The 26,102-nt window shown below is 63.8% G+C and overlaps 1 protein-coding gene across 1 annotated transcript; it reads right to left on the reverse strand.

The window, feature by feature from the left end:
* Window positions 1-7,457: 7,457 nt before the first annotated feature.
* On the reverse strand, window positions 7,458-25,417 carry TRAF2 (TNF receptor associated factor 2). Its single transcript, XM_005652719.2, has 11 exons — window positions 25,346-25,417; window positions 18,059-18,275; window positions 17,617-17,695; window positions 17,319-17,417; window positions 13,640-13,801; window positions 12,984-13,058; window positions 11,494-11,568; window positions 10,450-10,788; window positions 9,815-9,992; window positions 9,504-9,652; window positions 7,458-8,620 (listed from the first exon to the last, which is right to left on the reverse strand). Exons 2-11 carry the CDS (start codon window positions 18,244-18,246, stop codon window positions 8,402-8,404), a joined length of 1,563 nt encoding a protein of 520 aa, XP_005652776.1. The 5' UTR covers window positions 18,247-18,275; window positions 25,346-25,417; the 3' UTR covers window positions 7,458-8,401.
* Window positions 25,418-26,102: the final 685 nt, after the last annotated feature.

Raw genomic sequence — 26,102 nt, forward strand, 5'->3', positions numbered from 1 at the left:
CGGCACCGTCCTGCGTCTGTGTGGGGAGGGCCGTGCCGTCTGTGTGCGCTCCCGTCCTGCCTGCTGGACAGGAGGCTTCGTGCCCCAGGCTGTGCGACCAGCCGCTGCCCCCACCACCTCTGTGGACGAGGCCCCGAGTGTACCCGCCAACGCTGCGCACCCCCCATGAGCAGGGGGAGGCACAGGACCTGGGACCTGGCAAGGGCTGCAGAGATATGGGGTGGCAGGTGGGGGCTGGGCAGGGCTGGGCATGGGGAGCAGGAGGAGCTGCATCTGCCTCAGTGTCCTGGGAGCTAGCCCGTTGCAGGGGTTTGTGTCCTGGAGGGGGTGCCCTGGCTGCTGGGGGCAGGCATGTGACAACACAGACACAGCAGAGGGGCAGGGGCGGCTCCCACTGTTCCCTCAGGCTTGGCCCAGGCCCATCTTGGGGGCTCACCTGCCCTGCCTGTCTGTCTCAGGACATCCTGGTGGTGGGGACAGCCACATGGGCAGCAGGTCTGATGAGCAGCCCAGCTGCACATGGAGCTCACGGTGAGGGGCTGCCCTCGGCTCACGTGGCACTGTCCACATGGCAGTTGAGAAGACAGACGTGGACAGGCCCTCGGAGATGGCAGGGCCTGGGCAGTGGTGAGCAGAGGCTGCCCAGGCTGCCTGTGGGGTCAGAGCCAACCTGGCCAGGGAGCTGGGCTGGGCAGGGCTCCGAGCACAGACCCAAGGTCAGAGAAGCTGGCCTGGGAGGAGTTCGGCCAAGAGGGTGAAGCACCCAGAGGAGCCAGCCATCAGCACAGGCCACACACTGAAGGCAGAGTGAGGAGGACCTGGGCCCCTGGGTTTGTCTTAGAACCACCTGATGGGTGAGCACAGGGCAGCGGGAAGTGGGGGACAGGAGAGTAGCAGCCCGAGCACTATGCCCAGGATGCACTTGGAGCCACAGCCCGGAGCCCACAGGCTCGGCCAGGACAGGAGCCAGCAGACCCCACAGACATAGCTGTTACTGAGCTTCTGCTGTTGAGGCGATTTCTGGAAACGACTTAAGATACATCTAATTTAAAGCCATCAAGGACACTTAGAAAACCCACAAAACACAAGCAGCCAGATAGGAATCAGGAACCCACGAAAATGGACAAATTGGAGGATGGGTGGAGTGATTCAAGGGAAATGCTTGACACTTGGAAATAAGGCCAGACCAGATCCACCCCATGTGAGAGCTGGGACGCAGAGGACAAAAAGAGAGGTGGTCTAAAAACGTGTCAGAGGATCAAGGAGGCATGGGAAGTGGGCAGAGAGTGGGCAGATGTGGAGACAGACTTGAAGAGAAGAAGGCCAAGCAGAGGGAGACTCATGCCCAGAGTGTGGGTGCCCAGCCTGCCTGAGGAGAGTAACAACACTCCTGGCACCATGTGAGCCTGCAGCCCAGCAAAGCTCTGAGGGCGAGGCTCTGGGTGCAGGTGACAGGGAGCAAGCCGAAGGCCCTGCCCCTCCTGCAGTACAGCCTGAAAATCTGGGCAGAGGCAAGGGGCACTGAAGCAGGTGAGTTGGGGCAGCGGCAGAATCAGAGTCCCTCAGAGCCAGCACCTCTTACCAAGCACTCACCTGGTTTACTGGGCCTGAGCTTGGCCCAGCTGTCAGCTCTGGAGTGGGTGCATGAGAGCGGCTGGATGTGGGGGCTGGGAAAGGGGGCTCTGCTCTGTTCTTCAGGGCAGGGGATGCCCCGGTGGAAGTGGGACTGGGGCCCATGGAAACCTATAAGAGCCACACTCTGAAGCAGGGACCTTGCTAGCAGTGCGGGCAGGTATGGTTGCAAGAGCCCCTGCTACTTTTCTCCTTGCTCTCCTGCTGCGTGGACCCAGGTGTGGCCAGCCCACGGAAGGGCATGACAGAACAATGTGGCAAGAGCTCCAGGTTTTGCACTGAGGACCAGATGGAGGGCCAGCAGCCAGACCAGAGGAAGCAGCTTGAAACAGTCCACAAAGCAGTCGTGAGCGCCCAGGGCACCCCTCAGGTGGCAGACCTGCTCCTAAGGACAAAGCCACCAGCTCTGAGAGCTCACAGAGTCACTTCTGAGTCCCAGACTGAACATGTGCATGTGCAGGACAGGCCCAAAGAGCATGGCTTTGGGGCCTGGGCTAACACTGGGTCCAGTCCACACATGGCAGAGGGAACGTGAGCCTGGACCCAATAAGGGTCTGGGAAAAACAAAGACATCACTCTTTTCCATGGGATTAAACCAGCCCCAAATCTGATAAAGTCACACTCAGAACAGCCAGAATAGAATCCATGGCTACTTAGCACATGGAGAACCATGAAAAATTCAGCTCAAGGGAGAAGACATTCAGCAGATGCCAAGGATGGTGAAGCTGCCTGATGGCCTCCAGTAGTTATTATAAAATGCTTGAACAAGCTGTCACACACATTTTGCAACAGATAGTATGATATAAACATCTCAGCAACTATAAAAAAGTAAAGTAACCAAAGTTTTAAAACTCACAAGACAGACTCAATAGCAGAATGGAGCAGTCAGAGGAAAAAGTCAGTGACCTTGACTGAAGATAAAACAGAGATTGTCCAACCTGAACAGAGAGACAAAAGATCAGGTAAAGGAAACTCAGAGCCTGCCGGATCTGTGCGATGGTAAGGAGTCTAAGGGTTGTAGCGCTGGAAGCTCAAAAGGAGAAGAGAAAGTGATTTGAAGGAATAATCGCTAAAAACTCCCCCAAATATGGTGAAAGATATAAACCTACAGATTCAAGAAGCTGAAAAAATCCAATACAGGACGAACTCAAAAACATCCACACCCAGACAACATCCAAGCAAGCGATAAACTGAAGACCAAAAAACATCTTTTTGCTGTTGTTGTTTTGGTCTTTTGTCTTTTTAGGGCCCCACCCATGGCATATGGAGGTTCCCAGGCTAGGGGTGGAAGCTTCTAGCACACACTGATGTTACATGGGGAACAATAAAGGAGCCTATGGAGAGGTGAGGTTTCTACAGCTCAGTTAAAGAACAAAATACTGATTCCAAGTAAACTGTTATGTGTGTTGTGATCCTCAGAACAACCACTAAAACTTTAAAGAGAGAGAGTCAGAACCACAACAGAAAAACTCCATCTGAAATCGAAGAATGTTCACATAAGTGTACCACACCATCGGCAGGAAAGAGGAAACTGAGGGACAAAGATGGAACCAGAGGTGCTCCCACGGTGGCAAAGCAGAATTGGCAGCATCTTGAGAGTGCTGGGACGTGGGCTCGATCCTTGGCCCGGCTCAGTGGGTTAAGGATCCGGCCTTGGCACAACTGTGGCTCAGATCTGATCCCTGGCCTGCAAACTCCATGTGCCTCGGGGCGGCCAAAAAGGAAAAAGAAAATCCTAGTAGATACACACAGAGTGATTCTAACAGTTATACCTACTGGCAGAGCAGCAGAAGTAGCTAAAACGGTTCTGAAAGTCAAGACTAAAGCCGGAGGACTCAACCGCTCGAGTTAACCCTGACCAGGACGCACACCCATCAAGCCGGGGTCGCTGCCGAAAGCACAAGGATTCAGGGAGCCTGACAGAGCACACGACTGCGGCAAATGAAGTTTCCAAAAGTACGGAAACGAGGCAGTGGAGAAAAGAGAGGCTACGCTGTGCATCTGCATGAAAAAAACACCAACCAGACCCCAACCTCACACTTTATACAAAATTAACATAAAATGGTCACAGATCTCCAGTAAGTGCCAAAAAATGTTCACTGCCCTATGAAAGCTTAGACGACCTCCAGAATCTGGTGAAGCACAATCCCCAGGAGAAAAAGTTGACAAATGGGAGTTCCTCAAAACCTGCAACTTTGTTCGGAAAAACACTGGTAAGAGGACGAAGAGATAAGCTACAGCCTAGGAGAACAAATTACCCATCTGACGGAACTCTGTGTCCAGCAGATGTACAAACAAGTCTCAAGCCTCAACAGTAAGGAAAGAACAACCCATTAAAAAATGAGCAGAAGACACAGACGCGTTACAACTACGTTCATTTGATGGTCAGGAAAATGCCAACCAGAACCACCCCATGCCTGTTAGGACAGGCAAGATAAAAACCAGGACGCTGTGACCTGGGGCAGCTGGGACCTGACCTGCTGGTGGGGACACTGGGGGTGCAGCTCTGCTCCCAGGCAGCTCAGGACCGCAGACCCAGCAGCTTAGAAACAACAGGCGTTTACTGCTCCCAGCCTGAGGCTGGTGCCAGCCTGCTGGGGTGCAGACGGGTCGCCCAGTCCTCCCGGGGAAAAGCGGGGGAGCTCCTGGGGCCCTCCTCACACCACCCCTGGTGGGTTTGGTTCAATGAAGTCAGACCTCGGCAGCTACTGGAAAGTGTTTTGACGCTTTCTTGGGAATTTGTTGTTTGTTTGTTTTCTGTCTTTTTGCCTTTTCTAGGGCTGCTCCCGCGGCACATGGAGGTTCCCAGGCTAGGGGTCGAATCGAAGCTGTAGCCACCGGCCTACGCCAGAGCCACAGCAATGCGGGATCCAAGCTATGTCTGCAACTTCACCACAGCTCACAGCAACGCCGGATCCTTAACCCACTGAGCACGGCCAGGGATCGAACCCACAACCTCATGGTCCCTGGTCGGGTTCGTTAACCACTGAGCGACGATGGGAACTCCAGGTTCTTAGGAATTTGAGCTGCACCGTGTGGCCTGGCAAGGCCGCTGCCGAGAAATGAAAACAACTGCTTAGAGGGTCACGGCAGCTCGGCTGGCAACTGCAGAAACCTGGAGGCCACACAACGCCCCCTGCAGGGCACAGCCGACTGTGCTTCGTCTGCAGAGTGGCACGCCCCTGAGTTCTGATCCTGACATGTTGAGTCTCAAAAGCACCTGCTAAGTCAAAGAAGCCCTCTCAGGTTTTGCTCCATATGACTCCATCTCTGGGATATTCTCGCCTTTTTTTTTTTTTTTTGCCTTTTTAGGGCCGCCTTCGCGGCATTTGGAGACTCCCAGGCTAGGGGTCCAATTGGTGTTATAGCCACCAGCCTACACCACAGCCACAGCAATGTCAGATCCGAGCCTTGACTGCGACGTACACCACAGGTCACGGCAACGCTGGATCCTTAACCCTCCGAGCGAGGCCAGGGATCAAACCTGTGCCCTCATGGATACCAGTCATTCATTTCCACTGAGCCGCAACGCCAACTCCTCCGTGACACTCTTGAGAAGACAAAACTTCAGTCACAGAGGACAGGTCAGCTGCCGGGGTCCGGGGTCGGGACCAGCCAAGGGATGAAGACACAATGGAGGCCCTCCATCCCCCAGGGGCGGCGCCCACCCACCTCTCCGAATTAAGACGCACAGAGCTGCACCCAGCAGCACCATAAATTGGTCTGACTGTGGGACAGATTTAAAAGATGTTAGGGAGAAAATACATTTTAAATGTAAAAAGGATTAACAAACGAGCAGCTGACTTTTCACCTGCAGCAGGCCCAGGTGACAGTGGACTCGTAGCTTCCAAGCACCGGGGATTCTACACCCAGATAATCAGCATCAAAGCGAAAGCAAGGAGGGAACCCCCGTCATGGCTCAGGGGTAACGAACCTGACTGGTATCTGTGAGGATGTGGGGTCCATCCCTGGCCTCGCTCAGTGGGTTAAGGACCCGGCGTTGCTGTGAGCTGTGGTGAAGGTCGGCAGCTACACCTCCGATTTGACCCCTCGCTTGGGAACGTCCATATGCTGCGGGTGTGGCCCTAGGAAGCAAAAAAAAGTGTCTGCAAGGAGTTCCCTTGCGCCTCAGTGGGTCAAGGACCTGTCCTTGTGGCTCCTGTGGTATAGGTTGGACCTGGCCCAGGAACTGCACACACTGCAGGCGCAGCCACGGGGAAAGGCATCCACTGACCAGGAAGCCGGCTGGCGTCCTTCCTTCCTCAAGACAAGGTCACGCGAGTCAGCCGTGAGCAAATGCACACGCGATGCCGTGACCTCTACTGGATGCTTGCAAACAACTTTGTATTAAAAAAAAATAAGGTGGAATCGCGTTTTAGATGACGCCGAAGACAAGGCGTGGAGGTCGGATAAAGGCAGAACTCTTTGAGGACCGCACCCCAGGGGAGTGGCGGGTGTGTGGCCACCTGGGAAGACAACCTGGCGGTTCCAGGACAAACCCACGCCCCGCAGCTCCACTTCCAGGGGGCAGGAAAGCCCACATGCACGCTGAGCCTTCCACGCAATGCTCACGGCAGCCTGGAGCCAGACACCCCTCGAGTCCGGGGCCCGTGAACAGACGGGACGCGGCCCATCGTCCGGGGAGGATCGCTCAAGCGCCGAGAAGCCAGAGCTGAGAGGCCTGGGGCTTGTGTGACCCCACCTATGACACCGTTCAGAACAGGCAGACACGGGGGGCGGCCGGTGCAGGGGAGGGGCGGCCGTGTCCCAGAGGCAGGGTTGTGAAGGCCGCTCTGCAAAGGCCGCCCTCGGGTGGACACAGCTCACTGCCTCCCAGGGAGGTGCCAAGGGGCCGGGGCTGCTCGCGGGGCTTCTCTGGAGGGTGTCGTTTCTCCAGGGGTCCCTGGTTCCCCGTGGCAGCCCGTCCGCAGCCCTGGGTGCGGACCCTGGCCTTGCTCAGTGCACCGCGGAGTGGGTCCTCCACCCCCAGCTCCTCCGGCAAGTCTGGGCCGGCGAGGGCAGGGGCACCCAGCTGCCCGCCTGTGTCCTCTGCTGCCCCTCCTGTGCCCAAATCCCACCTCCCAGAGAGCGCACCCTGCCGCTGCCGCCGCCTCCCTCGGCCCCGGCCCCCCCTGACCCCGGGAGGCCTTCCTTCTTCTCGTCCATCCTAAGGCAAAGGACACAAACTCACCGACTCGGTTGACCCTGAACTGACCTAGTGGGAAAATGCACGCAGACACGATACAGAGGCAAGTTCCAACTGGCAAAACCCAGGACGCTAAAAGCAGAACTTAAAGGCCCTCAGAAGAAAAGAGCGCGTGCCAGGCTGTGGTTTGGGTGTCGGCCCCTGGGCGGACCCCAGCGTGGCTCGGCACAGGGCCCCTCGCCCGGCTCAAAGGCTCGCCCAAGCCCGGCTCTGGGGACACAGGGAGCCCTCTCCGACGGGAGGAAAGCAGGCGCCCTCCTGGAGGCGGCGGCAGTGGGGGGGGCAGGCAGAGAGCCCACCTGCAGGCACCAAGGGCTGGATGGGCCGGGTGGCCCCGGGGACGCTCCTTCCAGGTCAGGGGCCCAGGGCAGGGTGGTGTGCGCCCCGGGACGTGGAGAAGGGAGGGGACAGACGGGTGCCAGGGCAGGGCGGTGCACCAGCATGCCAGGCTGTACCAAGGGGCGGCGCAGAAGAGGCGTGATCCGCAGGCGACTGGGTGTGCGTGGTGTGCAGATGGCAAAACACAGAAACAAAAAGCGAAACAGAAAAGCCTCAAAACCGCGAGGACAGCGCCCTGGGCCGCTGAGGCGGCAGCGAGAAGGAAGGTGAGCAAACGCACTTCGGATGTCCCTGCGACGTTTCTTTAATTAAAATACATACATAACGCGACAAGCGCACATGTGCCATCTCTGTGCGGTTCCGTCGCTGAGCCCCTCAGAGCAGAGGAGAAACGACGGCCCAGGCAGCGGCTGTGAAGACCCCGGCCCTCCAGGACCACCCGGTCCTGGTCACTCGTGCGGCTGGTGGCCCAAAGGGGCGCCAGCACGGCCCCGCCCAGCCAGCCGAGGTCCCCTGAGCCGTGTGAGCCAAGGCTCAGGGTCCAGGGCGCTGCTGCCGTTGGACAGGTGCCGGGCCCAGGGACAACGCCCTGGTCAGAGCCCCAGACAGAGACGAAGCCAACGGCCATTCTTCCAGACCTGGGGCCCAGCCAGGATGGGGACCCCACGCGGCCCTGCTCTCAGGGGCAGGGGCCGAGAAGGAGCCGCCCGGCAGACGCTACTCCAGAAGAGAGGTGGCGGCAGCCCGCAGCTGCAGGAGCGAGCTCGGCGTGTCGGGGGGCCGGCACTGCTCAAGGAGCGGGGGTCACACACGGCCAGGCCCGGAGGGCAAGAGGCCACTCCAGCTGCAAGGCCAGGGCCAAGCAGACACCACTCGCCCTGGAGATTTGAGGGTCTGACAAGCACCGCTCTGTGCCTGACGGGGAGGCCGACGCGCCTCGTGATGCGGCTGGACGTGCTCCCCTCACGCGCCGCAGGGTGGAGGACAAGGGGTGCCCTCCCCACCCCCAGGCCCACTGGCCTGGCCGGCCCGGCCCACAGGGGCTCCCCGGCCCGGCAGCCAGGCCCGGCGCAGGCCCTTCTCTCGGGGCCCGCCTCCCGCTGCCGCAGGCCCCGAGCTCCGCTCCGGGCTGGCTGCCCGCCTGGGGTGCACGCGGGCCCGCGGGTGGCCTCGGGCTGAGCCCTCTCCCAGGAGGAGGAGCGTGGCGGCTCCCGGCGGAAGCGGCTAGAGCCCCGTCAGGTCCACGATGGCCTTGATGAAGATGGCGTCGTCGCGCACGTAGGAGCTCCTGGCCTCCATCCTGGAGACGGGGCAGAAGAGCGGGCAGCCGCTGGCGATGTTCATGTCCCCCACCGGCCTCTGGAAGGAGGACGAGCTCACGTCGGGTCTGAAGGCATCGATCACGTGCTCCCGGTTGTTCTGGTCCAGCAGCATCAGGGTCACCTGGGGAGAGGCCGGGGCTGCTGAGCCGCAGCCCGGGGTCTGCTGGCCCGCGTTCCCGGCCCGACGCCGGGAACCTGAGGCTGAAGCCCGGGAGCACAGCCCTGCATCCATTTCTGCTCTTTTTCCGATTTGTTAGGGCCGCCCCCACGGCACCCCAGCCTAGGGGTCCAATCGGAGCTGCAGCTGCCAGCCTGCACCACAGCCACAGCAATGTGGGATCCAGCCACGTCTGCGACCTACACCCCAGCTCAGGGCAACGCTGGATCCTTAACCCACAGAGCGAGGCCAGGGATGGAACCCGCGTCCTCATGGATGCCAGGTGGGTTCATTACTTCTGAGCCACGAAAGAAACTCCGTTTCTGCTTTTTCGTGATAACACTCGGCTAACGGACGTTTTCTCAGCAAAGAACCTCCCCACCCCCAGCAACGGCACTTTGCGGGAGAAGCACGCCCTGCCCCAGGCTCTGTGACGCCACCTCCACCGCTGTGAGCGCCACGGCACTGCCCGGCATCGTCACACCGTCTGTCCTGACCCGGTCCCCAACCTCCAATTCTTCCCCCAAACTCCGTTCTGGCTTCCAAAGGACCAGGCTGCAGCCTCAGACGAAGGCCCCTTAACCGCCCGTCTTCTCCGAGGCGGCAGGGTTTTTTGCCGCGTCTGAAGCATGCAGCAGTTCTGGGGCCAGGGACGGAACCCGTGCCACAGCAATGGCAATGCCAAGTCCTTTAAACCGCCAGGGAACTGCTTCAAGGAAGCACGTCTAGCTGCGGGTCCTGAGCGGCCATGAAGCTGGTGGCCTGACCATGGGGCGGTCTAGGGGATGCTGCCCGGGACCCCACCGCGGGACGCCCGCACCCCCGGGGCCCCTGGGCGCCCCCGCACCTTCTGGTTGAAGGGCCACCGCAGGAGGGCGTCGTTGGGGCCCTTCATCAGCACGAAGAAGAGAGACAGGTGCGTCCCGCGGCCCGTGCCGTCCCCGTTCAGGTAGGCGCGCAGACACATCTTGTAGCCGTACCTGCTCGTGTAGAAGGCTGCGGGGCAGGCGCCGGTGAGCCGGGCGGGAGCGCGAGGCGGCCCCGGCCCCACCCAACCCCGGGCCAGGGGAGAGGGGCTGCAGATGGCAGCCCTGCGGACAAGGGGCCCCGGGCCAGCAGCAGCTCGGGGCCGGGGAGGGGGCGCGCCCCAGGGGGCACCTGGGGAGAAGATGGCGGGCGCGCGGCCGGCCACGGCCTCCTGGCGCTTCCTGGCGAAGTCGGAGATCTTCCAGATGAAGACGCCATCGAAGGTGGAGGCCTGCAGCTCCTGGACCTTCTGCTCCAGGTCGGCCACGGCCAGGTCCTTCAGGCCGATGCTCCTCTCCAGCTGCTGCACCTGGGGACGGGCGGGGCCTGTGAGGACGCGCCCGCGGGGCACAGCGCTGGGGGCTCGCCCACCCCTGCCTCCACGGAGACCGGAGACCGCCTGCCGTCGCACAGGGGCGCACTGGTAAAACGACCTCCAGAGCCCAGGGGGACCCCTCTCCCAGGGCCGCAGGCGCTCTGACACGGGCTCCGCACCCACGAGACCCCTCCCCAGGAGGAAAGGCGCTCAAGGGACCCTGCAGACACAAGGCACGCGCCCCCGGCGACCTCCACCCCCGGCTGGAGAGGAGCGGCTCCGCCGGGCGGCCTCTCTGAGCCCCGAGTGGGGGCCCCGGGGGAACGGGGCGCACACGGAAGCGGGGAGCCTGCCGGAGAGCCAGGCACCGCCCAATCTTCTGGCTCGCGACCCCTTGCCGGACACGGCCTGGGCAGCGCGGGCAAGTGCCCCTCGCCTCCGGGGCACGAACCTTGTTGCTCAGGGCTTCGATCCTGTCCTGGTCCAGCCGGTGCTGCCGGCCGCAGGCCTCGGCGGTCATGGCCACGCGCTCCACCTCCCGGTTCAGCACGCAGACGATGTTCTCGAAGGTCGCCGTCTTGCGCTCCAGGGCCTCGCACCTCTGCAGCAGCTCGGCGGCCTTGGAGGGCCCCAGGCCTGGCCCGCCCCCCTCCCAGGACCCCTCGCTCTGGCCGAGGAAGGGCTGGCCGCCGCCGGGGGAGGGCCTGGCCTCCAGGAAGACGCCCAGCAGCAGGCCCAGGTGTTCCCGGAGCCGCTGCGCCTCGTGCTCCTGCTGCTTCTCACTCTCCACCTGCCGGGGCAAGAGGCCGCGCTCAGCCCTGCCCTGGGGCCCCCAAGCCCGGGCAGGAACCAAGCCAGAAGCAGGTCAAACAGAGCCCGAGGGACAGAAGGTGCTGCCTCCGTTCACCGTGTCAGAAAAAACAAGCAAAATACCAAGACCAAGTGTGTCAAGTCACCAAGGGACAACAGCGCCAGAGGGGCCCCACCAGACATGGTGCTGGGGGCTTGCGAGAGCAGAGGGCTGGTGTGCCCGTCTCCCTGAGGCCAGGCCCTCTGCTCCCAGGCTGTGCACGCCTGGCCCTCGGGCACAGAACCAGCTGGGCAGGGAGGGGCCCGCAGACAGAGCTGCCCAGGAGCTGGCGTGCACATAGGAGGAAGGCCGGGGTCTGGGGAAAGTCAGTGCGCTGGATGCCAGCCAGGCCAGTGACCAGGCAGAAGGACGAGGACAGAGATGACCAGGGCAACGCCATACAAGCCACAGGGGGAGGCGGGGAGGCGGGGGTCCGGGACCCATTCACAGGCAGAACAAGGTGCGCTTTTGGGGCAAAGTGGGAGACGGGGCAGCGGGGGCGCCATTAGACCTCTGGGAGGTCAAGGCCCTGGGCGGGGCCTGGCACCAGAGATGCCCCAGAGGACAAGCAGACAGAACCGGGACACCCAAGGGCCGGCCTGGAGGAGTGAAGCTGGCGCAGCCCCAGCCCCAGCGCAGACTCACCATCTCGGGACAGCCGACCGCGTGGAACCTGCACGGGACGCGGCACCTGCCACACGTCCTGACGTGGTCCTGAAACTAAAGGCCTGGCCTCAAAACCGTTACTCCTCCGCTCAGCCGCCCGGCCCTCCCGCACCCGCCAGGTCAGAGTCCCAGCAAGGGTCCCTGGCCGCCCCCGCCTCTTCACCCTCAGGCCCGACACAACCCAACCACCCGCCCCCCAAGGCCGTGATATGCGCACACCTGCCAACGCGCACACACGTGTGTTCAAGCTGGGCTGAAAGCCGAGGTGGGTGCAGGCCGAGGGCCTCAGACGCAAGGGCCCTTTCGGAACACCTGCGGAGACCCCGTCCCGGGTGTGGGCCTCCACGCCCCTCTGCCCTCAGGGCCAGTCTGAGGCCCTGGGGCCCTGGCGCCAGCAGCGGGGGTTCTAAACCGAGTCAGGAATGAGGAGCAGCAGCCTGACCCGGTGGCTCCAGCATCAGACACCGGCCAGGGCCACTCAGACGCCCGGGACTGGCAGCACCTCAGCCAGCGCAGACAGACAGACTGACGCTGTCCCGGGGGGGCTGGTTCAGGAGGAGCAGCCACCAGCCTCCACCCGCCGGGGACCCACCACGTGAGAAAATGAGACCCGTCCCTGCAGGAACACCGGGTTCCCTGTGCCTGGGAGCGGTTATCAGTCCCACAGCGGGATCAAAAGCCAGAATCAATGAAAAAGCCCTGAACGGTGGCCCCCAACAAAAACAAACCAGCAACACCATTAAGTAAAACGAAAAGACAAGTGACTGTGACAGCCGTCGTCCCTGACGCACCAAGGGCACGGAGAAGAGAGCGGAGGCCGAGGGCCCTGCAGGGCACGGGACAGGGACACGATGCGGACAGGAGGAGGCTTGGGGGGAATTGAGGCCAGAACGCTCTGGTCCGCACACAAGCCGAGCGGTGCCACGAGAACCAGCCCGGTGCCACCCGCGACAGCACTGGCCCTCCTGCCAGCTCGCACTCTGGAGCCCCCACCCCTGGACGAGCCTCCAAGACAACTTGTGGTCAAGGAGCGGCCTTCGAATTCAGCTCGAGAGAGGAGGAGAGCAGCTGCAGCTGCCTCGCTGCCAACAGGCTGCTCGGCCTCCAGGGGCACAAGGAGCTGGAGAGAGAACCGGTCCCCAGAGAACTAAGGCCAGCAGCCCCAGGACGGACGTGTCCCGCCAGCGGGAGAGCAGACAGGCCACGGAGTCCTCAGAGCAGAGTCACCAGCACACACGAGGGCAACGCCAACAGCCGGGTCCCCACTCAGCCAGCGCCAGGCGAGCTCGGGGCAGGAGGAGGCAGCGCCCGTGACCCACCCCGGCCCCGCCACCTCTGTCACTGGGGGTTTAACCGGAAATCGGGCCACGGGCCACCCTTCCAAACACAGTCCCCGAGAGCCAGGCCCTCACCGGCGCCCCTCGCGCCTGTCCCGTCCGTCCGTCCGCACGGCGCCAGGCGCCACTTACCTTCTCGCGGGAGATCTTCTTCTTGCCGCAGCCGTCGCAGGTCAGAGGGAACTTGGGGCAGACCTGGAGGTGAGCCTGGAAGGAACAGGTCAGCGTCAGGCCTCCGAGGCTCCCGCGGCCCCGAGGCGGCGCTGACACGGGGTCCTTCTCGGGGCTGAGGGCCCCGCAGTAAGGCCATCCCCGCCTGACGCAGCAGGCCCGGCGGGGCGCCCCGGGAGATGCGGGGCTGGGGTGGGGGGCAGCTCTGCCTCTAGAGCTCAGGCTTTCGGAACGGACGTCAGAAATACCCACAGCCCTGGTCGGCCGAGTGCGGAAAAGCCAGCTTCTCCGACACGTGAACCACACAGAAAACAGGCTGCCGCAGGCAATGGCCGCAGCCGGAGCCGCACAGACAGCAGGGGAGCAGCGCCGTCCGGGCCCCCATCTCGCAAACCCACATGACGCCACCCGCCGACGGGCGGCACGCGGGCACCGCGCTCACTTGCGGTCTCAGGAACCAGGCCAAGCCCCCGACGTGCCAGTGACGCGACAGCGCTGCAGCCGCGAAGGCGCCCCCCCTCCCCCAATGCGCCGTCTGCAGCGTTTTCAGAGGGAGCGACACGGTGTCTCAGGCAGAGGCGGCCTGGCGCTCGGGGCTGGGGCCGCCCGCGCCTCACCTTCATGTTGGCCGAGCAGCAGGGCGCCCGGCAGTGGCGGCAGCTGAGGCTGCGCTCCGGGCACTCCTGCCCCAGGTGGCGCTCCTTCTCGCCCAGGCGGACCAGGCCTTTACACGCCGGGCACTCGGTCAGCACGAACGGGCAGTGTCCTTCGTGGCAGCTCTGGCAACACAGGGAGCAAAGCGGGTCACTCTCGGCTGGGCCTCGGGCTGCAGGGGGAGACTCCGGAGCACCGGCCCTGCCACCCAGGCCGAGGCCCCCGTGGGGAACAAGCCTGGGCAGGCAGGGGCCCCGCCGGGGCCCTCCGGGATGGGTTCCAGAAGCGTCCAGAGGGGCCGGGCGTGTCCCAGAGAAAGGCTGCAGCGCGAGGAGGGCGGGCATGGCTGTCTCCTCCGGGCCACGACCATGGTGCCCAGGTCAGACCCCGCTGCCACCTGCCCCGCTGCTGCCACCTCACTGCGCAGAGCGACACGGACAGTGTCGGTGACTGGGCCAGAGACCGAGGGGGGAGGCGGGACGCGGCAGCCTAAAAGGGGTGACCTGGGCGGCCGGGCGCCAAGCAGGAGCCGAGGGGGCGGGCTGACGCAGCGAAGGGAGCAGAGGGCGCAGCAGGAACCAGAGAAGAGGCGAGGGCGGTTTGTTCGCCGTGTGTTTTTCAAATGCGGTCACACACGTGAACTTGACCGCTTCTAGGTGCACGTGCCGCATAAAGCACCTCACGCCGCGGGGTCAGCAGCCCCGCAAAGGCTCAGGCTGGGCCCCTGCAGGCCGCGGAGGCAGCAACCCGGAGGGCAGGCCACACCCGTGCTGTCTCCACGGGGCCTCGGCCCAGGACCCGCCAACACGCTGTCCAGCCCATGCAGCGGGCTCGGCTGCTGGGGCCAAGCTCACCGCTTGGAGGCTGAGCAGAAGCGACAGGTGACCTGTGGGCGCGGCGTGTATGGCGCCCGGCGCACCCACAGTCCTGACCTCTGACCTCGGGGACGCTCGGCAGATGGAATGCCGCGTTCCCGGAAGACCTCCCTGGGGGCCCCCACGCAGCCCCCCGGAGCACCGGGGGCGCTGCTGCGGACGTCCTGGCCGGGGACACAGACCGGCCGCCAGCCGCGCAGAGCAGAGCGGAGGGGCGTGGAGACTCGCGAGGGCTCGCGTCCGCCCCGCGCAGGGAGCAGCCCCCCAGCAGCCGCTCCGTCCTCAGAGGTCCCCACAGGGCACGCGGCCCAGCACCCCGGAGCCAACCTCCTCCAGCACTCAGCCCAAGCGCCCCTTTCCTGAACCCCCAGGGCTCGCGTCTACCCGGCCGCGCTGCGCAAATAACAATCAAACTGAGCCAGAGAGGAGCCAGGCACCTCACAGCGAAGCAGACCCCACAGCCCCGAGGGCGCTGGAACAGGATTAAAGCAAAAGCAAAGCCCTGCAGGGAGCCCCCCCCCCCCGGGCCCCCTGGACACACCCGCGAAGTGAAGCCCGCGGGCCGGCCCTGACCACCGGCCCCACACCCCGGGCCTCGCCCAGGAGCCTGGGTCCCGGCATCCCCGGGGCCATACCCAGAGCAGATGCGCCAACCTGCTCCTGGGGCCGTGATGAGCTCCGTCAGCTCCCACGCCCGCCAGGCGGCACCGCTGCAGAGGAACCAGGAGCCACTCAGGCAGAGCTCCCGCTGTGAGTCTGAGCGGTCCAGCCCTGGATGCCCTGGGAGGTGTGGGGGCCCGGGGCAGGCCCGACACTGCTCCCCTTCCGGCTACAGCTCCCAAGACCTGTCCTCTCTCCTCTGCAGCCACGGCCCTTCCTCCCGGTCCCTCCATGGCCCCCAGGCTGCCAAGTGTACCCGGCAGGCAGGCCGCAACTTCTTCTAACTGAACTGGAGCTTTCAAGCACTGGGTTCTTAGAAAATAAAACATGGGCTGTCCCTGCAAAAGAGACACTTACTCGAAGGCGGAACAGAACCCCCCATCCTGGCAGGCGGGCAGCAGCTCAACCCCAGCGGTTCAGAGCAGCCTGAAGGGCACCCGTGTCGGCGCAGCATGGAGGCCGGTCCCAGCTGAGGCTGGATCCGGCGGGAGGCTTATCCGCACATCAAAGGCGGCGCTCAGAGCCCCAGAGCAGCGCCCGCCTCCCGCCCCCGCGGCCTCCCGCCCCCGCGGCCGGCCCGACGGCGAGGCCAGGCCGGGCCGGGGACTTTCCTGAGGCGGCAGGGCGCAGCCAGGGACTTTCCAGCCTGCATGCCTGCCAGGCCGCGGCCGGAGCCTGTGGGCTGGCTGCGCTCCCTGGCCCGGAGCCAGAGGCCCACGAAGCGGCCACCCGCGCCTACCAGCCTGGAGGAGGAAGGCACCCCGAGGACGCAGAGCTGGGGGGTCATCCCACCGGCCCCCAAGGGTCTTCCACACCCTCACAGGCACGACGGCAGAGCCCCCCATTCTGGCACCCGCCGACCCCCAGAGCCTCGCCCTCCCGAGAGAGCGCCTGCCCCGAGGTCTGCTCTCCGGGCAGCCCCGAGCAGCAGCAGCAGCAGAAGCAGCGCCACCTCCTCGGCTGAGCAGGGCCCGGGGTGCGGCCGAGTGGCACAGGGGCCCCTGAGCCATGGGGGGGCTCTGTCCGGGGACCAGAAGTCTCACTTCCTTCCAGGAAGGGCGCGGAGAAGGCCCGAGCTCCCCTTCCAGGGCCCCGGTGCCTGGAGGAGGAAAGCACAGCTCCACGGCCACCGAGCAGAGGCTCGGCCCGGACACGGCCAAGCTGTTCTTCTAGCAAAGCCCCGCTGAGAGCCTGAGACCCCGAAAGTGGACTCGGTGCCCGGGGCCGGGAGCAGGAAGAGAGAAGCCTGCCAGGAGCCCAGGAACCCAGGAACCCAGTTCCAGAACCGATGGGCCCTCCCCTGGCGTTGGCACTCAGTCACAGCCCGGCGCCCCCCACCCCACCCCCCCGCGCGTAGGAGAGCCTGGGTCCCACAGCCTCGCCAACCAGGGCTGCGCTGGACACCCCGAGGCCTCCCCACCTTGAGGGCCCACTGAGCAAGGCCCGCAGCCCTGGCCCCCCCTGGCTCCGGGCCTCGGGGCTGGGCTGGCACTCTGACCACAGACGACGGAGCAACGCCTCAAGGCCCGCGCCTGCTGTGGGTCCGCGTGCCCTTCTCTTCCTAGCTGGGCACCGTTCCACGGCCTGACCAGCCCCTGTGTTGCTTACCCGCCCTCAGCTGCTGGGGACGCTTGCACTCAAGCCATGTAGGAAGGTGGGCTTTTAAAGCGCGGTGGCTCGTCTAGGGGCAGGAGCGGATGGCCCGCTCCCAGAGAGCCATGCGGCGGCCACGAGCTCCGGCCCTGGGGGTGCAGCCGCGGGGCCTGTCACTCGGAGACCCCTAAGTGCCAACACAGGGAGGCGGCCAACACCCCCTGGCAGATGGACAGGTGGCAGGACGCGCATGCCAGCCAGGGCCCTCATCGCTGGCCAGACGCCTTCCGGTGCCCGCAGAACAGACATGCCAGCCACTGCTGCAGCTCCCGCATCAACACCACTCAAAGGAGGGAAGCCCGTGTGTGAAGACAACAAACCCCGCCGGCGAGAGGGCGCGCGGGGCAAGGCAGAGGGCCAGCCCCATCCCAGGCAGCAGCCTCGGCCGCTTCCAGGGACACTGGACGGGCTCGGAGCTGCTCTGGGGGCCCGGAGGCCAGGCAGGGCGGCCCACCTCGTACTCTTTCAGGGTCCCCTTCCAGGTGCAGCCGTCACTGGGACAGACGGCCGGCAGGCTCTCCACCTCCCTGCGGGCGGCATTGTCCGGGAAAGCCTGGGGAGAGAGGGCCCTGCGGTAAAGCTCCGGCCCGCAGCCCACCCCGTGCCCCCCGCTGCGAGCCCTCAGGCAGGCGGCTCAGGACCCGGCGCCCCTCCAGAGACGGTCCCAGACTTGGGTGGTCCCGGCTGCTCCCGCAGGAAAGGCCAGCACGGTCCGCCCATGGCAGCACCGCCAGCGCAGACACCTCGCTTACCGAGCTGCTCTCCAGGATAGAAACGCCTTCTTCATAAATGCCCTCGTGAACGCAGGCCGCACAGTTCTGGGGCCCGGAGCTGGGGGGGTTGGGGGGTGTCCGTTGTGAAACCGGCCGCGGAGGGTAGCTGGGCTCTCGGACCTCAGCGGGCGGGCAGCAAGGGCCCGGAGCCCCGGCAGCTGAAGGTGCCCGGTGCCGTCAAGCACCTGGGACCCGGTGCCACCGTCTGCCTGCTGATGGGCCACCGCCCCCACCTCCGAACCCCACGGGGACCACACTCCCTGGCAGGCCCTTCGGGGGAGCGGGGGCCTCCGGCAGTTTCCATGGTAAAGGTCTAAGCAGGCGCGTTCTCTCAGCCCCAGATCTACGTGCCCTTGGGTCCGGCCCGGGGCTGCGCCCCGCTGGCAGGCGGCATTTCGTGGGAACGCCTCGGGCCCCCTACCTCAGGATGTTGCTCAGGCAGTAGGAGCAGTAGCGGTGGCCGCACTGGGCCTGGAAGGGCCTGCGGAGAACGTTCCTGCAGGCCGAGCACAGGTACTTGTCCTCCAGCTTGGTCCCCAGCAGCGTCTTGGAGAAGCCAGGCTGCAGCAAGTCCAGGGAGCCGGGAGGGGTCACGCTGGCTGCAGCCATGGGCGCCACGGCCCCGCCAAGGCCAAGCCCTAAGGAAGAGCACAGGGCGTCACGGCGGCCACCAGGGTCTGCGCACTCAGGACGAGGGGCTCAGGAAAGGGAGCGCGGGCTCTCAGTGCCCTCTGGAGCCTGGGGACAGGCTAGCCCCACCTGCTGCAGACCTGAGAGCCACAGCTCGGCCAAGGTGGCGGCACCCGCACGCCCACTGCAGCCCTGAGCCTGGCGGGCTGTCCCCAAGGCCCGCACCCTGGCCTCTGCTCCCGGGCCAGCTTGCCGTGACTGTGTCGCGATCACACCTGCCATCCCTGCGCCTGGCTGTCCCCCTGCCATCCTGCAGCGCGTGTGGTCTTAGCGCACCAGACGACGCTCACGACAGGTCTTACAGACCCGCCCAGCAGGAGTCACATACCAGGCAGGCCCAGGAGGGGGCCACACAGCCCTGCGGAGACCAGGGGTGTGGCCCGCTTGGTGCCGCTGCTCCGCTCCCATCCCTGCGCCCACGTCCCTCTTGCTTCAGAGCCACGCTCTGCTGGCCACCAGGCCCTGGCCAGGCCCGCAATACAAAGCAAGTGGGATGGGCCATGCGGGGAGGGCCGCACAGCTCAGAGTCCTGGGCAGCGCCCACAATCTCAAGAAGCGAGGGAAACGGAACCCACTAAGCCTAGAAAAAGGGCGAGTGCCCAGGAGCCCCCAACAGGAAACAGCCAGACCTGAGACCCAGCAGGCCACCCCAGCCCCGTGGGCAAACACCCAAAGAGCTCTCCCTGCCCCCACACGCCCCCAGAACACACTCCACTCGTCTGCTTGGGCAGCAGCCACGTGCAGGAGGTTGCACGTGCTGTCCCGAGCTGGTCTGAGCCTGAGGGAACACTGGGGGGCTCTCCATCGGCCGAGGGTCGCAGTGTGAGGCCGTATCGGAGGCCTCCGAACAGCTCACGGGGCGTTTTATAACCCACATCTGGCCTCCAACCACCCCACAGAGGGATGCAGCCCTGGGGACACGAGAGGGCACACCTCCGCCTCTCACACGCCTGCCCAGCCCCTGGACCACCATCCGGTCAGACACTGGACAACCAGGCTTGTGTTCTCGCAACCCACACGATGCAGGCTGCAAGCACCAGAAGGACAGAGTCCTGGAAGCTCCAGGTGGGCCCCCGGCACGGCCAGGGCGGCGTGGGCCAGGATGCAGGCACGCCCTCCTGTGCCAGGGGCACCTCGTTCCTGTCTCACCTCTTTCTGTGATCACACTGCTGAACTGATGTCACGACCCATAATGGTTTACAGGTCACGGCTCTAGGGAGTTCCCTCTGAGGCTCAGCAGTAACGAACCCGACTAGGATCCATGAGGACGCGGGTTCGATCCCTGGCCTCACGCAGTGGGTTAAGGATCCGGCGTTGCCATGACCTGCGGTGAAGGTCGCAGACGAAGCTCAGATCCTGTGTTGCTGTGGCTGTGATACAGGCTAGCAGTTGTAGCTCCAATTAGACTCCTAGCCTGGGAACCGCCATACGCTGCAGGTACAGCTCTAAAACGCAGGAAAAAAAAAAGGAAAGAAAGCTGTCGTGAGGATGAATCAGATGGTGTATGGAAAACCCCAGCTCAACAGCGCTCACACTACCTAGTAGCCATATTTTAACACGCTATCTCGGGAGATACTGCAATAACATGCTGTGGATAAAACATCTTTGAAATAACATAACAAGAAGGTAACGCTGCACCCTTCGAAAGTTGGTCAGATACCAAATTGGCAAATGTTATTTGCCGCGGATGCGGCTGTAAAAAGAATAAAGAATAAATAAATAAAAAGTAAAAATAAAGATCACAGCTCTAAACTGTATGAGACAGAGAAGCTTTTATTTTTAAATATCAGTAGTAACAAAAAAAAACACCTTCTTTTTTAGCTTGAAAATCTTATTCATTACATTAAATAAAACGAAAGGTCAAAGGCAAAGGTGAGGCCATGTTTCATGGGGGTGGGACCAGAAGGCAACATAGAAAATGAACCTGGAGCAACACTGTCTCCGAACAACGTCAAACAACGCTTCCAGCGCCCGACGGGGAGACTGCCTCCTCCGCCCCAGCACGGCCAGCCTGCAGGGCCCTGTCCTGGGGGACTGGCCACAGCTTCCGCAGCAGACTGAGCCCCCTTGTGACCCTCCACCCCGCCGGAAGTAAAAGAGCACAAAACAGGCTCCTTTTCGGGCGATAAGAGGGGAAAAGGCCCCCCCCCCGGGGGGGGAGGTGAGCAGGCAGCACATTCCTGCTCCAGAAGCAGCCCTGGGGCCGCTGGAGAGGCCTCAGGGCTTCAGCCCTCAGCCAATTGCCTCAAGAGGCGTTTACAAATACGCCAGAACCCTTAAGAAGTGAAGGAAGACGTAAGGGCTCGAATGCCTCGAGCCGACCTCGGCCCTGACCGCCATCCTGCCGCCTGGCCCTCTCGCGGCCCCCTGGGCGCACCGGTCCAGCCCCTGAAATTGCACGGGGCCTGGGCACTTGGGGCCGCACACCTCAAGGGTTGAATGTCACGCGTCTCCGACTGGCCCCTCCAAGCTTTAGGTCTGTTTTGCAAACCCAGCCCTCAGGCGCGGTGGCAAAACCAAGAACGGCCTCCATCCAGATGACGCACCGGACATGAACCCACCGGACATGAACCCGAAGCCGCAGAGCCGGCCCGGAGCTCGCCCTGAACTCGCTCCCGCAAGAGGCTCCAGGCCGAGGGCACGACCTCATCCATCCATTTACATTTGGTTAAAACGGCATTTCTGCCAGAACACTGGCAGAACCAACCCCTGATGACGGAAGTCTGGTCTTCTCGGCTCCTGGCCCAAAGCGCTGACCCCTCTGGGGCTTCGGGTGGTGGGGAACGGGAAGAGGGGCACCCGCAGCTGCTCAGAAGCAGGCTGATCTCGTCGCCGTGGCGGAATCAGCCTTCTGGACGGAGTCCAACGAAACCCCTGGACGGGTCTGGAGCTTCCGCTGGGAGGGCACACGGCCCTGGGCTTCTCTGCCACCTGCTGGCCCTCGTGGTCCTCTGAGCTCTGGGAGGCCTTCTAAGCAGGTTAAACCCAAGAAGGGGTCACAGGAACCCTCGATTTATAACCAGCCTGAGGTCAGAAGTTGGGGAGTTCCCGTCGTGGCTCAGTGGTTAATGAATCTGACTAGGAACCATGAGGTTGCAGGTTCGATCCCTGGCCTTGCGCAGTGGGTTAAGAATCCGGCGTTGCCGTGAGATGTGGTGTGGGTCGCAGACGCGGCTCGGATCCCGCGTTGCTGTGGCTCTGGCGGAGGCGGGCGGCTACAGCTCTGATTCCATCCCTAGCCTGGGAACCTCCATATGCCGCAGGAGCGGCCCAAGAAAAAAGGCAAAAACACACACACACACAAAAAAAAGTTTGGGAGGCCCCGCTTTCCACTGGAGAGGCCACCTAAAGTGGGCAGTGGCGGGGGGCGTCTGTGGGACCAAGCCCCTAACAAGAGGAGTCGGCGCCAACTCCAGGTGGCCAGTGTCAGAATGGAGTCAAACGGCAGGACAGCGGTCAGCGTCCACGGAGAATCGCTTGGTGTGGAAACCCCCAGACAGGTGCACTGAGAGACACCGCGACACTGCCATGCAGGAGTGCCGACGGTGCCCGTGAGGGGCCTCCAGAGCGACTGCCCGAGGGGATGCAGTGCATCTAGCTGGGCACTCAGGATCTGGGCATGTGGGGTACAAGCAGCTCATTTTGGAAAGAAAAAGACAGTGTCTATTCCCCGAGAGTCAAAAAGGGGGTGACATCCCTAATTATGGTCCAGGCACGCACGCTTTCCCAGAATGACCCTGTCTCATGATATTAACCACGGCAGAGCAACCTCAAAAACAGGTTTTTACACACAAGTCCCCTCCAGGTGGGGCTGCAGCCCACCCCCAGGAGAGTGGGGGGCATCTAGCACCCCAATGCTCTTCTGCTATTTCCTTCCCTGCAGGGGGGGTCTGGATGCAGTCCCTTCCCAAGTCCTGGTCCTGCCTGGGTGCCGAGCAGCAGGACCCCACCGCCCTCAACCTGAGTGGGCGGCAGTGGATAACTCCCAGAGGGTAAGAGCTGCCAGACCGACGTCACATCAGACTCTGGAGCACTCAGCTGCTGGGGGGGCCACCGTGTCACCGGCGAGACACAGGCTCAGCCGGGAGTGCCCCAGACACAGGGACGAACTCCCCAAATCCACGTTCCCACTGGCAGCCGCTCCTGCTTCCAGGTCCGGCTTCCCTGGGCGCCTCCCAGGTCTCAGCCGCTGGTGCAACAAGCCTCCTTCAGCAGCGTCCAGAGCCCGCGTCCGCACAGCCCCGCAGCGCGCCTGAGGCCCCGGGACCAGAGATCCCCCGCACAGGACAGTTAGGACTCAGGCCCACCTTTTTTCCAAGCTCAGTGTGATGCCAAAGAGTCTGGCACCAACTCATGACCAACAACTGTCTGTACCAAAGCACTGCAAGCAAATGTTGCCGCTGTCCCCGTCCTGGCAGCGCCCGCTCACAGCTGCCCGTGCAGTCAGTGCACCGTTCCTCTTCTGAAACGCAAGGCCAGCCTCAGGAAAGCTAATTACGATGCCGTAATCCTGCCCCTTCGAGGGCCCAGCCTCATCAGCTCACACCCAACACAGTGGTAAAGCCACGGGCTCTCCCTTCTACAAACAGCCCGAAGCTGACCACACTGCTACCACCAGGCCACTGTCCACTGGGACCTGACGCCCCACAGGAGCCTCCTGGGGCCCAGCTCCTTCCTCAGACCCCAAGGCTTCTGGGCTGCTCCGCCCTCCCTAACCTCACCTGGGGTCCCTGCTCTGGCGAGCCCTTCCCTAGCAACCCTTGCCGAACCTGTGCTGTGCCAGCCCCCTGCCTGCGATGGCTAGGGTCAGTGTCTCACCTGCTCCCCTGTGGGTACCGGGCATCTCGGGCTTGGTGGCAGGGAGAAGGGACACAGGCCTGTGCCCAGGGGGAGGGGTGCCTGAGCACCCTCCTGCCCCCACCTCCCGGCCCCATACCCCTTAGCCGAGTCTTCTCTCCACGCTGCACCACTGGCCCAGCTGTGCCCCACCCCACTCCAAAGCGGGGGCCCCCCAATCCTGGACCCTGCACTGCAGTCACTCCCTCTACTCACCCCTGCCCCCACCCCAGCTATGCAGTCACCCCCTAGATCACAACCAGGCTACAAGAACACCTGCCCCAAATGCCACCTCCATGGCCTGCTGTGCCCTGCAGGGAACGCGGGCTCAGCCCTCAGCTCAGACCCAGGGGTCAGCCTCTGCTGTGCCTGCCTCCGCCCCTCCCCCCAGGGCCCAGCCCCTCCTGGAGACAGTGACAGGCACAGCGCGGGCATCAGGGGCAGTCCTCACCCGTGTCCGTGCAGGAGCAGGCCAGGACCCCGGGAGGCTGGGCATCAGGCACAGGTCTGAACTCGAGGACAGGTAGGTGTGCACCCTGCCCTCCGCGGGACCTGTGGAGCCTGGCGGTAACGTTTTCTGGATTTTCTTCTCCGGACCTTCCGCCCCTTGCCTGTGCGCATGCTATGGAACCCCACCTGCCAGGCAGCAGCCAGCCCCTAATGGTGCGCTGAGCCTGCTGGCATGTCCACTGCCAGAAAGGGGCCCAAACCCAACTCTGAAAAACAACGTCGGAAGCCCTTTTCTTCCTGGAGAAAACACTTTCTCCAGCAGCAAGTGGCAGCCGTAAAGCTGGCCTTCTAGTCCACGGGTGACCACCACTGTTGAAGCAACTCATTCCTGCAGGTCCCGGGAAGAAAGACACTGGTGGCTCCCCACAGTGAGCCAGCCAGAGACGCACACGTGGGAGGTGCCCCTCTGCGGCCACGGACCACACACAGGGCCAGGGAGACAGGCAGGCCTCGGGACAAAGTCAAGGGGCCAGGGCCAGAGCACAAGGCGGCCTCAGGTGGCAGAGGTCAGGGACACAGGGGGACACCAGAAGGGCTCACGGCACAGCCTGGGTGTCTGTCTGGGCTCTGCCCTTCGGCGTGGGGGCTGGGGTGGGGGGGAGGCCAGGACGCTCAGGCGTGCCAGGGCACTACTGCTCCCAGCAGGGACAGCTGCCACTCCCAGAGAAGCTCCAAGAAAAGCAATTCTTAAGATCTTGCTTCTTTGCGACTCAAGCCCCAGTGAACTGCATGGTGCGTAAGGCAGGCTGCAATCAAGCTGTTTAGAACAAGACAAAACTCAACCAGCGACGCTGGGTGGGTTGTGACCTGACCTCTGCCTAAAGCCAGCAACGAGTTGCTAATCACTGCCACCTCACCAGGGACCTGGCCCTGCTGCGCCTCTGCCTGGCACGCCCCCTGCTCGGCCAGATTCAAGGCCGGCCCCGAGGCTGCTGCCACAGCGCAGCTGTCCTGAGCTCGCCACGGTCCGGGGTCACGACGCGCCTCTGGCCCCGGGCACACGGGTTTTTCGCGGCGGCCCGGCCACGCTCCGTTCCTCCCGGCGGCTGCCTCCTCTCTGGGTCCCAGCGCCCAAGGACCTGGCTGCTCCGTCCACATCGTCCCCGGGGGTCGGGGTCACCATGGGCCACGCGCCAGGCTCCCACGGACACCAGGAGCGGCGGTCCCCGCCGCGAAAGCCGGTCGCAGGAGGCCGACCCGAAGGCCGGGGCAGGCACCCCGACGTCCACGCCGCGGACCCGGGACGTCGGGGCGGCGGCGAGTCCCCGAGCGCGGCGGGGAGGGAGCCCGGGCAGCAGAGGGACAAGCGGCGACCCCCGGGGTCCGAGCCCCGAGCGGGTCCGGAAGCCCTCGCGGGCAGGAAGAGGCGCGGCACCGCGAGCTGCGGCCGAGACTCGCGGGCAGCGGGGCGGGGACCCCGCAGGGACCCGGACCGCCCGCCGTGGACGCCCCGGGCGTTCGCGAACTTTCCTGCGCCGGCCCCGCGCCGACTTTCAGTTTCCGGCTCCGAGAAATCCCCTCAGGCCCGCGGGCGGCGGCTCGGTGCCTCCCGCCCCGTCTCCCGGTGCCGCGCGCCCCGCCGCCCCCGCCTCCGCCCCTCGACCCCTAACCCCAACCCCACCGCGACCCCGACCCGACCCGACTCGGACCAAACCCCAGCGTTCAGACTCACCAACGGTCGCCGCGCGCCCGGAACCGCCTGCCCGCCCGTAGCCGCCGCGGCCGCCGACCCGCCCCCGGGCCTGCCTGACGGACTGCTGCGGGGGCCTACCAGGAGCGCGCAGGGAGCCGCAGCGGGCGCCGATTGGCCAGCTCTCTCCCCCGCCCCCTGCCTGACAGATCGACACAAAAGCCTACCAAGTGCCTGCAGAGAGCCGTAGCGGGCCTCGATTGGTCAGCTTTCTCCCCCGCCCCTCCCGGGCCCGCACACTGACGGACTAAGGCAAGAACCTACCAGAAGCGAGCAGGGAGCCGCAGCAGGCGCCGATTGGGCGGGGCTGCCGCCGCTCTGGTATTTAAGCCGCCCCTGGCTGGCGCTCAGTGAAGTCCGCCAGAGTAGGCGCGGCTCCGTGTGCGGGGCTCTCTCGCCGGCTTGGCCCGGACTCTCGCTCGCCTCGGAGGAGGGTCAGCCTCAGTGTGGGTTAAGATTATGACAAAAAGTACAAACCTAAAGGGTCTGAAGGCGTGCGAGGGCTATTTTCCAGGTAGTGAAATGTTCTAGAACGAGATACTGCTGCTGATTGCCCGAAGTCACCAAACGACACCGAGTTGTACGTTTCTAGTTGAAACGGTGAATTTTATACTATGTGAATTTTACACCAAACAAAACTGAAAACGTGGAAACCACGGCCCGTGGAAATACACAGGTGGAAACATTTAGAAACGGGGTGGGCTTGGCGGGAAAAAAAGAGGCAGCACGGAGAGAGCCG

This window comes from Sus scrofa, unplaced genomic scaffold, assembly GCF_000003025.6.
Source record: "Sus scrofa isolate TJ Tabasco breed Duroc unplaced genomic scaffold, Sscrofa11.1 Contig1206, whole genome shotgun sequence".
NCBI classification, from domain to species: domain Eukaryota; kingdom Metazoa; phylum Chordata; class Mammalia; order Artiodactyla; family Suidae; genus Sus; species Sus scrofa.